The 12,810-nt window shown below is 43.2% G+C and overlaps 1 protein-coding gene across 1 annotated transcript; it reads left to right on the top strand.

Moving 5' to 3' along the window:
• The first annotated feature begins 315 nt into the window (after window positions 1-315).
• LOC103633431 (putative RNA helicase family protein) lies at window positions 316-11,177 on the top strand. The gene is made up of 3 exons (XM_020541022.2): window positions 316-1,418; window positions 4,006-7,135; window positions 9,876-11,177. Exons 1-3 carry the CDS (start codon window positions 510-512, stop codon window positions 11,093-11,095), a joined length of 5,259 nt encoding a protein of 1,752 aa, XP_020396611.1. The 5' UTR covers window positions 316-509; the 3' UTR covers window positions 11,096-11,177.
• Window positions 11,178-12,810: the final 1,633 nt, after the last annotated feature.

Genomic DNA, 12,810 nt, shown 5'->3' with positions numbered 1-12,810 from the left:
CTACAAATCTACCCAAATCTAAAAAAATATAATTAAAAGGTGTTTGATTAGCAAGAATCTTATAGCGAGAGTACCAAGGGTATATTTTTTCTTAAATAAAGGCAACGTTTCAGCGCGTATAAGTTTTTTAGAACATGTGATCTTGTCGGTTGCTGAGATCTTCAGCTACAATTCGGTTCCGATGCAAATCTTGTGAAATCACTATGTTTCCAAACCTTTTTTTAATAAAAAAAACTTGTAGCAGGTACCGTGGTCTTTTTAAAACAAAGATGATCACGACATACATATACGATAAAGAAATACACGAACTAAAACGTGCATGATCAGGGTGCCGCGTTGAGTTTAAGATCGGACTCTTGTCATCTTTCACCTTTTCCTGTTCCCCTCGTGTGTTCCCGGCGGCCTTTCCCCTTTCCCCTCCCAAAAACCTCTCCCAAACCCTTGGAACCTACGCCGCCGACGCCGCCCTCGCAGCCACCACCGCCGCCCTCGCAGCCACCGCCGCAGCAATGCTCCGATCTCAGGACCGCCGACCCTTCCGCCCGCCGGATCGGGCTCCACGGCCTCCCCACCCCCACCGCGACCAGCACAACCACAACGAACACCGGTACCAGCCTCTCTCCCACCCCCACATCGACCGACGCTACAGCAATGAACACCGGTATCAGCCCCGCGGCCAGCATCAGCGCGGTTGCCACGTGCAGCCGCCCCTTCGCCCGTCGCAGTTCGAGGTATTCCTCGTCCGCCCGGGCCCCGATTTATCCGCGCCGACCGCCATTGAGGTGGAGGCCCTCCTCGCGGGCCTCCCGTCGCCGGCCCCGGCCAGCATATCCGTCCAATCCTCCGGCCGCCATGCCGCGCGCCTCGTCTTCACCTCCATCCCGGCCGCCGCGGCCGCCGCGCGCGAGCTCTGGGCGCTCCGCCTCGAGGGGCTCCACCTCCTCACCCTGGACCTCCCGCACCCCGCCCTCGCCGCCCACGCCTCGCCGCTCATCGCCTCGCTCTTCGCCTCCCACGCCTCCCGCCTTCTTGACTCTGACATCATGGTCCTCTCGGCCGCCCGCTCTGCCGAGCTTGAGGCGTCCGTACGGGATGTAAAACAACGTCTGGGCTCGCCTAATCGATTCCGCGACTTCCATCAGCTAGACCTCGAGAAGAAGACACTGGAGTCTGAGAAGGAATTTGTCGACTCCAAAATTGCGGAGTACAAGGAGGCGATGTGGTCGATACAGCGGGCAATGTTGCGTGGATCGGGGGACAAGGAGGAGGGTGTCGACTTGTTTGCGGCTGTAGATGATGGGGAGGTGGACTTTGTTAAGGTGCATATGATGCTGCTGCGTGAGTGCCGGAGGCTTAAGGAGGGCCTGCCAATCTATGCATACCGCAGGAGGATTCTTAACCATATTTTCGCCAACCAGGTAACGATATATCATTTGAATTCACTATGTGCTTTTAATTTAGGGCTTGTTCGGTTATTGATATTACATGTGTATTGGAGTGTATTGGGTGGGATTGTGATGGATTTTGACTTGTTATGGATTTAAACCGGCTCAATCCTACCCAATACATGTGGATTATCACCAAAACGAACAAGCCCTTAAAGGGAATTGCAATGACATGTGAATTATTTGATTTTTTTGCTCAGTATGCTTACAACTGTAGAGAATTCTTGTGCCTATATTTTGGTTGCGAGTGCCTTCTTAGATTATAATATATGAGAGAAATTAAACTCCTCCCTTTTCTCTTAGAAAAAACAGGTCACTGTCGCACTTGTTTCCTAAAAAATCGACATCCTGATTTTGTTTGTAAGTTTGTGCCAGCCTTCGAACGGGCATGTGAAGGGGTTCCATTGACCCCCAGACTTCCAACTGTTTAACCAGTATAACCCAAGAGAAGTTGGCAGTCGTGTTCCTCTCCATGCCACTTCTGTTGGGCACAGCTGTGAAGTAGCGAGGTAAAAGATGATTTAGCCCCTATAGATAGAACAAAGCAAAGTTGTTTTTTGGTAAATGCATCTCCATGTCACAATGCAGTTGCAGCATATCTAAAGTTTTAAACACCAGCACAGCTTGCACGGCCATGCGTGCTTATGATTTTTAACAAGAGTTGGCTTACAATTTTGTTTTCCCAACTATGGAATAGTAAAAATGATGGCAAGAATCGACATCGATAACGTTTTCTGTTTCCTCATAATTCATACCCTCTCTGCATATGCAGATAGCTCCTCCCTCTCCCTTTTTCATTTTTTGTAAATACAGCAACACTTAGAACCTTCCACATGGCTAGATGAGACTCGATAGTTGGATGTTTCGTTATGTATGGTTCATAATGTCTGGTAAATAGCATGCACTACCTCCACCCGCAAAAAAAATGCAATTCTAGCACAATATCTTGTTAAAGTATCTTGAGTTTGGCTAGCTATACATAAAAAATATCAATATTTATAATATCAAATGAGTATCATTAGATTTTTCATCAGATATATATTTTCATACTGTACTTGGTGTTATAAACATTAATGTTTTTACCTATAAATTTGGTCAAACTTTAGACACACTAACCAAGAATGCACCTACAATTGCATTCTTTTGTGGATAGAGGTAGTATGGTTCTTGGTTCAATACTATAATACTGAAACTTTTACTGGAGTATTTGCGAAGAGGTTAGTACAGTAAGGAACTTGTAATTCCAACGCAAAGGAATTTTGTTTTGATTTCTGAGGGGGCAGCTTCGAGAAAAGTTTTTTTTGCCTCGTATGATGCACTCTGTTGTTTCATTAAAGAACAAGAGTGCAGAGCTATAGACCACCATTCACGCCCACTAAAAGACTTGGTGTTTGGTTTGAGGAATCACTCCATCCTAGATGAGGTAATGCGCCATTCTTCAAATTTGGTGGAATGACTTCATTCTCCATACTAGTACTATTTATTAGCTTGTGAGCAATGGGGTGGTGATGCATCAATCTATTCTATTCCACAAACCAAACAAAAAAGTGAGTAATAATATATGATGGACAGACCCATTCCTCAAACCAAACACGCTATTAGTTCATGGACACATTACAAAAATATAAGGAAAATGACCAAACAAGCCGAAGCTGGGAAAACCCTAGAGCAACTGTGCCAGTCCTCAGGCCCCAGTGGTACTCCATAAGGCACCTTTCTTTTATACAGCCCACACCACTAAATTTACATTTGGGGGTAGTGTTAAAAACATGATTGTTGCAGACTTGCAGTGTTTCCAAATCTCCCAAGTGACCAATATAATCAACGAGTTGAGCCCTTGTTTGTTTTCTTTCTCAATCTGTTTAATCACCCAAGACCACCAACTGAGAAGCTTGCTGTATCTGCTGAGGTGCTATATCTTGCAGGCTGAACTTATGGAAAAAGGTAAACCACACGAGAGACCAGAGCTTCCAGTAAAAAAATCAGATGAAAGGAAGAAAGTGGCACAGATGCAGAATGATTTATGCCTGTATGACACAACATATCTAAGTGTAATTGTACAGAAGAAAAATAGCCAAGTTACATTTAGTACTTCCTATTGGGGTAAAATTGTCTTTCCGTCGCCATTCCACAGCATTGGAACACCTGACTAACAGAAAGTGGCATGAAATGAAACAAAATTTTGAACAGATGGCACATTTCTTTGAATGACACATAGGGAAGAGTGTAGTTTCTAGTGGCAATGAAGGAATTCAACCTTTGGGTTGTCCAGCATCCTAAATAAGCTGAAATTGTGCTCTCTATTTTTATTTTCATGTGTATTGGCTGAACATTCTTGCTTTTCCATAATTATCAGAAGAAAGGTTATTTAGTGCATTTTTTTGACGGGACATCAAACTTTTGATTCTGTGTCATGTTCAATGTTCATCTTTGTGCAATTTACTTTCATCTACAACCAACTATTATTTGCTTTCCTTCATTTCTAGAAGTTTGTACAGCATAGTATGTCATTGGGAAAAAAATTTATTGCCCTTAACTTAATGAGCTCCATTTTCCTTAGGTCATGATTTTAATAGGAGAAACAGGTTCTGGGAAGAGCACACAATTGGTTCAGTTTCTTGCTGACTCAGGTGTTGCTGGTGGTGGTTCCATCATATGTACTCAACCTCGAAAGCTTGCTGCTATATCTTTAGCACATAGAGTAGATGAAGAAAGTAAGGGTTGCTATGGGGACAGTTCTGTGTTGTCATATTCAACCTTACTAAGTTCTCAAGGTTTTGGCACTAAGATTATATTCACCACGGACAGTTGTCTTTTGCACTACTGCATGAGTGATGTGAATCTGGATGGCATTTCGTATATTATTATCGATGAAGCTCACGAAAGAAGCTTGAATACTGATCTTCTGTTAGCTATGATCAAGAAGAAGCTGCTTGATAGGCTGGATTTGCGGCTCATTATAATGTCTGCTACTGCTGATGCTGACAGACTTGCTGAATACTTTTATGGCTGTCAAATATTTCATGTTAGAGGACGGACTTTTCCTGTTGAAATTAAATATGTCCCAGATGTATCAGCTGAGGCTTCCTTGAATAGTGTACCAAGTATTTCTTCTGTTGCTTCCTCTACTGCTTCCTATGTTACTGATGTTGTACAAATGGTAAACATCATCCACAAGAATGAAGAAGAGGGTGCTATACTTGCTTTTTTGACATCTCAACTGGAAGTAGAATGGGCCTGTGAAACATTCAGTGATCCAAATGCTGTGGTACTTCCGATGCATGGCAAGCTTTCTTCTTTAGAACAGAATCTTGTCTTCAAAAGCTACCCTGGAAAGAGAAAGATTATCTTCTGCACAAATATAGCTGAAACATCATTGACCATAAAAGATGTGAAGTATGTTGTTGATTGTGGCTTGGCCAAAGAATACAGATTTGTTCCCACTAGTGGTCTCAATGTACTGAAAGTCAACTGGATTTCCCAAAGCTCTGCTAATCAACGTGCTGGCCGTGCTGGTCGAACTGGAGCAGGGAAGTGTTACAGGCTCTACCCTGAATCTGATTTTGGTATGATGGAAGTGCATCAAGAACCTGAAATTCGTAAAGTTCATCTTGGCACCGCTGTTCTTAGAATACTTGCTTTGGGTGTTACGGATGTAAAGTGTTTTGAGTTTATTGATGCCCCAGATCCTGAGGCTATCGCTATGGCTGTGAATAATCTTGAACAACTTGGTGCTATAGAATGTAAACGTAGTGGATTTGAGCTAACTGACATTGGACATGATCTGGTCAAATTGGGTATTGAGCCAAGGCTTGGGAAAATCATGCTTGATTGCTTCAGCTATGGTTTGATGAAAGAAGGTTTAGTCCTAGCCTCTGTTATGGCAAATGCTAGTAGCATATTTTGTAGAGTGGGTACTAATGAGGAGAAATATAAAGCTGACCGCCTGAAAGTCCCTTTCTGTCACCCTGATGGAGACCTTTTCACCTCACTTGCTGTTTATAAGAAGTGGGAGACTGGGTATGGTAACAAAAATACATGGTGCTGGCAGAATAGTATCAATGCCAAGACCCTGAGGAGGTGCCAGGAAACTATATCTGAACTTGAAAAATGTCTAAAGCATGAGCTAAACATTATCGTTCCAAGTTACTGGAGTTGGAACCCTGAGAAGCCTACTATGCATGATACATCGCTAAAGAAGATTATTCTATCATCTCTTAGAGGTAATCTTGCTATGTTTTCTGGACATGAGAATCTTGGGTATAAGGTTATTTCAGCAGGTCAGCGTGTGCAACTTCACCCTTCGTGCTCATTGTTCATTTATGGCAGCAAACCTGAATGGGTGGTATTTTCAGAAATCTTGTCGGCCGTGAATCAATATTTGGTATGTGTAACTGCTGTTGGTCTTAACGAAGTGCTTACAGTTCACCCCATGTCTTTTATTAAGCAACTGGAGGAGAGTAAATTGCAGAGGAAAGTGATTACTGGGATAGGAAATAAATCGCTGAGAAGATTTTGTGGTAAATCTGGCCAAAATCTGCAGAATATTATCTCACTTCTGAGAAAAGATTGCAGAGATGATCACATAATGGTTGATTTAGACTTCAGTAGCAGTGAAGTTTTATTATTTGCTAAAGAACATGACATGGAAAAGGTCTTTTGCAAGGTCAATTATGCTTTGGAACTTGAAGCTAAATTGCTGAGAGACGAATGTGACGAGAGAAGACCTGGTAGCTCTACTATTGCACTATTTGGCTCTGGTGCTGAAATCAAGCATTTGGAACTTGGGAAGAGATATCTAACAGTGGAAATTCTGCATCAAAATGCTCGTGTTATAGATGAAAAGGAACTTGTTTGTTTGGTAGATTCTCTTGTTCCTGGTATAGCAAATTTTCATAAAACCGGGAATTTTCAGACAAACTTAGATGAAACAAAGTGGGGGAGGTTTACGTTCCTCAAACCGGATTATGCTGAAGATGCTATTTCAAAATTGAACGGGATTGAGTTTCATGGTTCCTTACTGAAGGTTAGTCCTGTAAGCATTTACAGCCACTCAGGGCTACCATTTCCTGCAGTAAGAGCTAAAGTTTCTTGGCCACGTAAGGCAAGCAGGGGAGTTGCACTTGTAACATGTGCTAGTGGTGAAGCTGAATTTATTGTAAAGGACTGCTTTGCCCTTGGAGTTGGTGGAAGGTATGTCAACTGTGAGGTTAGTAATAGGTACGCAAACTGTGTCTTTGTCACAGGGATTCCATTGCATGTAACAGAGCCAGAATTGTATGATGCTTTTCATAGTACAACAACTAGGAGAATCCTTGACATCCGCTTGCTTAGAGGACAGCCCACAGCTAGCTCGTCCGTTTCTGAATGTACAGAAGCACTGATGAGAGCGATATCACTATTCATGCCAAATAGGAACTTTCCTTGCCAAAAATTCCGTGTTCAAGTGTTCCCTCCAGAAGAGAAAGACTTAATGATGAAAGCTACCATAACCTTTGATGGAAGTTTTCACAGAGAGGCTGCAAGAGCACTGGACCATCTTCAAGGAAGTGTTCTTCCTTGTTGTCTACCTTGGCAGATAATCCAGTGCGAGCATGTATTTCATAGTACTGTCTCCTGTCCGATGCGCATTTACAATGTTATCAGCCAAGATGTTGGTGCTCTACTTGAGAGCTTCCGTAGCCAAAAAGGTATTGTTGTGTTCCTCGTTCCTTAGAAAATTTGTTTGTATCTTCTTACTGTTCTGTTTGTCATGGGTCATGGCATATTCTGCTTTTCCTGCATTACTCTGTGTTCTTTATGTTATTAAAAAAATTGGCAGTCACTAATGCTTATCGCTGCTTTGTTGGTAGAACCACTCTGCTATTCCCTCATTCTATTCTTGTTTGTCTGCCATTTTGTTCTTTAGTTTAGTTTTGTATGTGGCAGTCACAAACAGTTTGAGTCATCCTTTATTGCATTTCAATATAAGGCCTTCTGTTAGAGGCGTATGCCGTGGACCTATCGGGCCTAGGTTGGCAGTATAGCCCATTAGTGTTAGGGTCAATTAGAGATAAGGACCCCTTGCTTAGGGGTCAAGTAAGTCTCTATATAAGATTATAAGAAGAAGAGATGTATCAATCTATTCAAGCAAGAATTAAGGGAAACCCTTCCCTCTTACTTGGCCATGGGCAAGGCCCTCAGTCGGCCCCCTCGTGCTCCCTCAACCCTAGCCTTCATAACCTCTGGTATCGCCGTATTGGAGATGCTAGGTTCCTTTAAGCCGCCGCTGGATCCCATCACCAAGGTGCTGGCTGACTTCGCTCAGCAAGTGGCGTCTTTCTGGGCGTGTCTAGAGACTCTGTAATATCGACAACCAGTGACCACCACTACCACCATAACCGGCGCCAAGCAGATTCAAGCCGAGGGCAAGCAGATTGAGCAGCTGACAAACAACGCGATGGAGCTGATGGGGAAGATGTTTACCTGCCAGGTGTTAGCAGTGGTGTGGCTGTAGGCTGCTGTGTGTGGCCTCCTAACACGTCAGCGGATGCGGGAGATGCGCGGTCTGCAGCTGATTTAGCACTGCACCTCTTCGCAGCTCCTCCAAGTTGCGCATTGCTGCATGGAGGGCCTCGATCTCGTCTGCTGCGTCGGGGATCTTGGGCATGCCGTTCCCCCTATGGGCGGCGGGCATTGTTGTTCCCCTAAGGCCCTAAGTATGCGGCGGCGGCGACGGTTGAGGAGGTGCAGCCCTTCTCGCGGTTCTCCATCGCAAGCCCTCCTCTCTTCCATGTGTGGCATGGACCAGCAGCCATTCAATGGGGAGAAGGCATGGATCCCTTGCGGGCGCGCATCACATGGTGCCGCCGCCTTCTGCCACTGGCCTCCGCGAGGGCGCCTCCGCTGGTCGTTGTTGCAATGCAACCACTCCCAAGTTTTGATAACCACCAGACTACCATGGGATCTAGGTGGTTGTACACATGTAACTGAGCCGTCCCGATGGTGCCCACCTGTTCAATTGAAGAGGCCAATTTTTTTTTAAAGACTCCAAATATATTTCCGGAAAAAAATAATAAAATAAGCTGAGATGTAAAAGGTTTATTTTCAGGTGTTAGGTTTGTGTGGTTGCATCTTTAGAGTGAGTTGCTTGTCGAGGATGGCTTTAGTGTTAGAGCCTTAGAGGTATATGTGTATGTCATGGACCTATCATGCCTAGGTTCGCACTATAGTCCATTAGTGTTAGAGGACCCCCAATTAAGCTCTCTATATAAGAAGAGATGTACTCCCTCCGTCTCAAATTAAAATTCGTTAGGTAATTAGTAGTTCATAGAATACTTGACGTATGTGTTTTATATATGTAATTATGTATCTAGATTCATCATCATCTATTTGAATATAGACATAAAAATCAAGAGCAAAAACAAATACTATTTTGGGACAGAGGGCGTATCAATCTAATCAAGGAAGAATTAAGAAGGAAAACCCTTTTCTCTTGCTCGGCCGTGGGCAAGGCCTCTGGTTGGCCCCTCGCGTCCCCTTAACGTTAGCCGTCACCATATTACACTCTCTTTCTGCCTCCCATTTCTCTCTAGGATGGTCATTGTTGTTGTTTGTTTAGCTTTGTTGTTCTTTCTGAAAGAATTGGAATGCTACATACATGATAATTTCTATATTTGTCTGTATTCTTGATACATAAATTTAGAGTCGTTTTCTTGTGTACATAAGTGGCATTACCAGAACCACTAGTGATGGTGTGTAGCTATGTTGATCTAGTAATAAATTTTGAAGGGAAAGGCTGTTATGAAAACAAATCATAAAAGATGAATCACAATTGCCTTAGGCGTATAAGAATGTGTTGCATTAATAAGCATGTATATTCCAATGCTTCCTATAGCTAAATCCTAAAACATAATTCTGTGCACCTCTATATTATTTCTTCGTTTTAGGCTGCAAAGAAATTAACTTCTGTTGAATTTAAAGTCTTGACTGCTGCATCGGGCTGCCTATAAGGCTATAACAGCACTAGTCCAGGCTTGGTGTTTTTCTTTTGTCGCGATGATTTTTGTTTAAGTGGCGAGCCTTCTGTGTTGTTGAGGCGCTGTGAAGTGTGTGTGAATCATGTTGCGCTTTAGTGTGAAGTGTGAACCATCGTGGGTCTTTATTTTGTGCCCTCCCTGCCCATTTTTTCTTATAATGATAAGGGGGTGTTTGGTTTCTAGGGACTAATGTTTAGTCCCTTCATTTTATTTCTTTTTAGTATATAAATTGCTAAATATAGAAAATAAAATAAAGTTTTAGTTTCTATATTTGGCAATTTTGGAACTAAAATGGAATAAAATGTAGGGACTAAACATTAGTCCCTACAAACCAAACACCCCCTAAGATGCACAAGTCTCCTACATATTTGAGGAATAAAAATCTTAATCACATTGCTATTTCTACATGCAGGCGTGGCATACAATTTGGAGAAGAATGAGAATGGAAATTTCCGTGTTAAGCTTACTGCAAATGCCACAAAAACAATAGCAGATTTGAGAAGGCCTCTTGAGCTTCTGATGAAGGGAAAAATAATAAACCATCCTGATCTGATGTTAAGCACAGTTCAATTGCTATGGTCCCGTGATGGTATGGAACAATTGAGATCAGTTGAACGGGAGACCGGCACTTATATTCTGTATGACAGGCAAAGTCTGAATATTAAAATTTTTGGGAGCACTGATAATGTGGCTGCAGCGGAGGAAAAATTGGTTCACGCACTTGTACAGCTCCATGAGAAGAAGCCTCTTGAGGTTTGTCTTCGTGGCCGGAACCTCCCACCAAACTTGATGAAGGAAGTGATTGTAAAGTTTGGGGCTGATTTAGAAGGACTGAAGAACGAGGTCCCTGCAGTAGATCTTCAGTTAAATACACGAAGGCAGACACTTTATGTTCGAGGCAGCAAGGAGGATAAGCAAAGGGTGGAAGGGATGATCTCTGAACTGATAACCTCTAGTGACCATAATGCTCAACTGTCGTCAGAGAATGCATGTCCTATTTGCCTGTGCGAGCTAGAAGATCCCTTTAAGCTTGAATCATGTGGCCATATGTTCTGTTTAGCTTGCTTGGTGGATCAGTGTGAATCTGCCATGAAATCACAGGATGGCTTCCCTCTTCGTTGCCTCGAAAGTGGGTGCAATAAGCTGTTCCTCCTAGCTGATCTGAGGTCTCTGCTGCCTGACAAGCTGGACGAGCTGTTCAGGGCTTCCTTGAATGCATTTGTTGCATCTAGCGCAGGGTTATACCGTTTCTGCCCCACACCGGACTGCACATCGATTTACCAAGTAGCTGCTGCAGGCGCACAAGGCGACAGACCCTTTGTCTGTGGGGCTTGCTCTGTGGAGACCTGCACCAAGTGCCATCTCGAGTACCATCCTTTCATCTCCTGTGAGGCATACAAAGAGTACAAGGCAGACCCGGATGCAACTATGCTTGAATGGCGCAAAGGGAAGGAGAACGTGAAGAACTGCCCTTCATGTGGATTTACAATTGAGAAGAGTGAAGGCTGCAACCATGTTGAGTGCAGGTGTGGCAGCCACATTTGTTGGAATTGCCTGGAGAACTTCAAGAGCAGTGAGGAGTGCTATGGCCATCTCAGATCCGTGCACTTATCCTATGCAGATCTGATGTAAATCTGTACAGATTGTAATGAATCACGTGGTCTATAATCTGGCAAGCTGAATTTGCCTTCCAACAGTGATTGTCTGATCCTAACCGGTTCCCATCTCTACCTGTGCTGAGAATATTGTAGGCGCTTTATCATTTGTTACTACAGCGGGGAATGCTCTAGTGTGCATCGGGGACGGCTAACCCATTTTAACACTGCCCTTGCTCCCATCCCTTGCTAGTTAATTGTTATTAGAGCATCTCCAACAAGAGCACTAAATGAGATCCTATTTTGAAATATAAGACTCCACAAAAAAAAACATGTTCAATAGGGGCTCCAAAAAATTATCAAACAATTTTTCTGTCGGTCCTAGATATAGTACTCCACTAACTATCGTACTCTATGTACTAAAGCCTTATCCTTATTTTCTACACTATTTCTAACCTTTTATTTCCTGAATAATATGATCTATTTCCTAATAATTCAATATAGGGTTTAACTGTTGGATATGTGATCGTTTTTTTTTGCCTTAAATACTTTAAATCAGGTTCTATTTTAATTTTGAGGACTCGAATATAAGACTTTCGATGCTTTTAGGATGTTGTTAATCTTTCAGCCGGACCCATATTATAGCAGAAAATGGTGCGGTAGGCGCGCTGGCCAACGATACTTTTGCTTACACAAGGCTGGCGCGGGACCTAACCGAAACATTAGGCATATATATGTTGCTTATAGCAAATCCATGGTTTCTACTAATATGACAGTAGCTAGCAAACTTTATTGTACATGTACCAATCACTATACATGCAAACACCGACGAGTAATGTGAAATTAAGTACTCAATTGTATATAACAATCAATTGGTTGTGTACTCTGAAATAGTACTAGCTCCGTTCTCGAATATTTGTCTCAAGCTGGTTTATATTTAAACTAAAATGCGACAAATAACAAAGAACGAAGGGAGTATTTAGCAACCACAAGCTAGGAATTTAAATGCACTACTTAATGATCTGTCAATCTGTGCCAATTTCAATACAACGCACAACCATACAATACAAGATAGTACAAATACATTTACACGGGCATACTACATAAATGGGCAATCTCTATGCCCCGTGAACACCACGAGCAGCCTCCTGAAGATTCTTTACCGCGCTATCGTAGTTGACGAGACCCATGAACCAGAACTCGTGGTTGTCGACCGAAACAACCTGAATGCACCTCTCTGCAGGGTTTTGCTGACTTGTCGTGGGAGTAACTGATCTCAGGTGAGGGAGTGGTAAGACAACCTGTTCGAGCGTACATAAAGGATCAGACGTGATTGTTACTAGGAACCAACCACAACCGAATATATCTTTCAGTGACCAAAAAAAAAAGTTCAGAGAGATGGTTATAAACCAAGACAAATGGTCTCCATTTTAAGGCATACTAATCTCCATACTATAAGCAGAACAGTCGACGACTAACGTGGAATCAAGTAATGTCGACATTTGGCAACCAATTGGCCGTGTATGCGAGACCGTGATGTGCGTTGGCTGGGCTTCCGCGTGGGAAAAATTATAGAATGTGCGTTTCGTTGGGCTTTGGGCCGAGCCTTCCTCGACGCACTTGGACCGACCAATTCGACTCGCGCGCAGTTTTGGGCCTGCCGTTATCGTGAACGCATGACGGCTTTTGGTTTTCTGCAAGGTTGGGCTTGGGCTTGCTAGATTCGCACACGGGGTGTGATCAGCAATTCAG

Source organism: Zea mays, chromosome 7 (genome assembly GCF_902167145.1).
Source record: "Zea mays cultivar B73 chromosome 7, Zm-B73-REFERENCE-NAM-5.0, whole genome shotgun sequence".
Taxonomy (NCBI): domain Eukaryota; kingdom Viridiplantae; phylum Streptophyta; class Magnoliopsida; order Poales; family Poaceae; genus Zea; species Zea mays.
This window is presented reverse-complemented; position numbering and strand designations above follow the sequence as displayed.

Bases quoted from the DNA above. Each gene is read 5' to 3' on its own strand.
- LOC103633431 (XM_020541022.2), top strand. From the start codon at position 510: ATGCTCCGATCTCAGGACCGCCGACCCTTCCGCCCGCCGGATCGGGCT. The intron at 1,419-4,005 runs GTAACGATATAT...CATTTTCCTTAG, and splicing joins ACCATATTTTCGCCAACCAG to GTCATGATTTTAATAGGAGA. The intron at 7,136-9,875 runs GTATTGTTGTGT...TTCTACATGCAG, and splicing joins GAGCTTCCGTAGCCAAAAAG to GCGTGGCATACAATTTGGAG.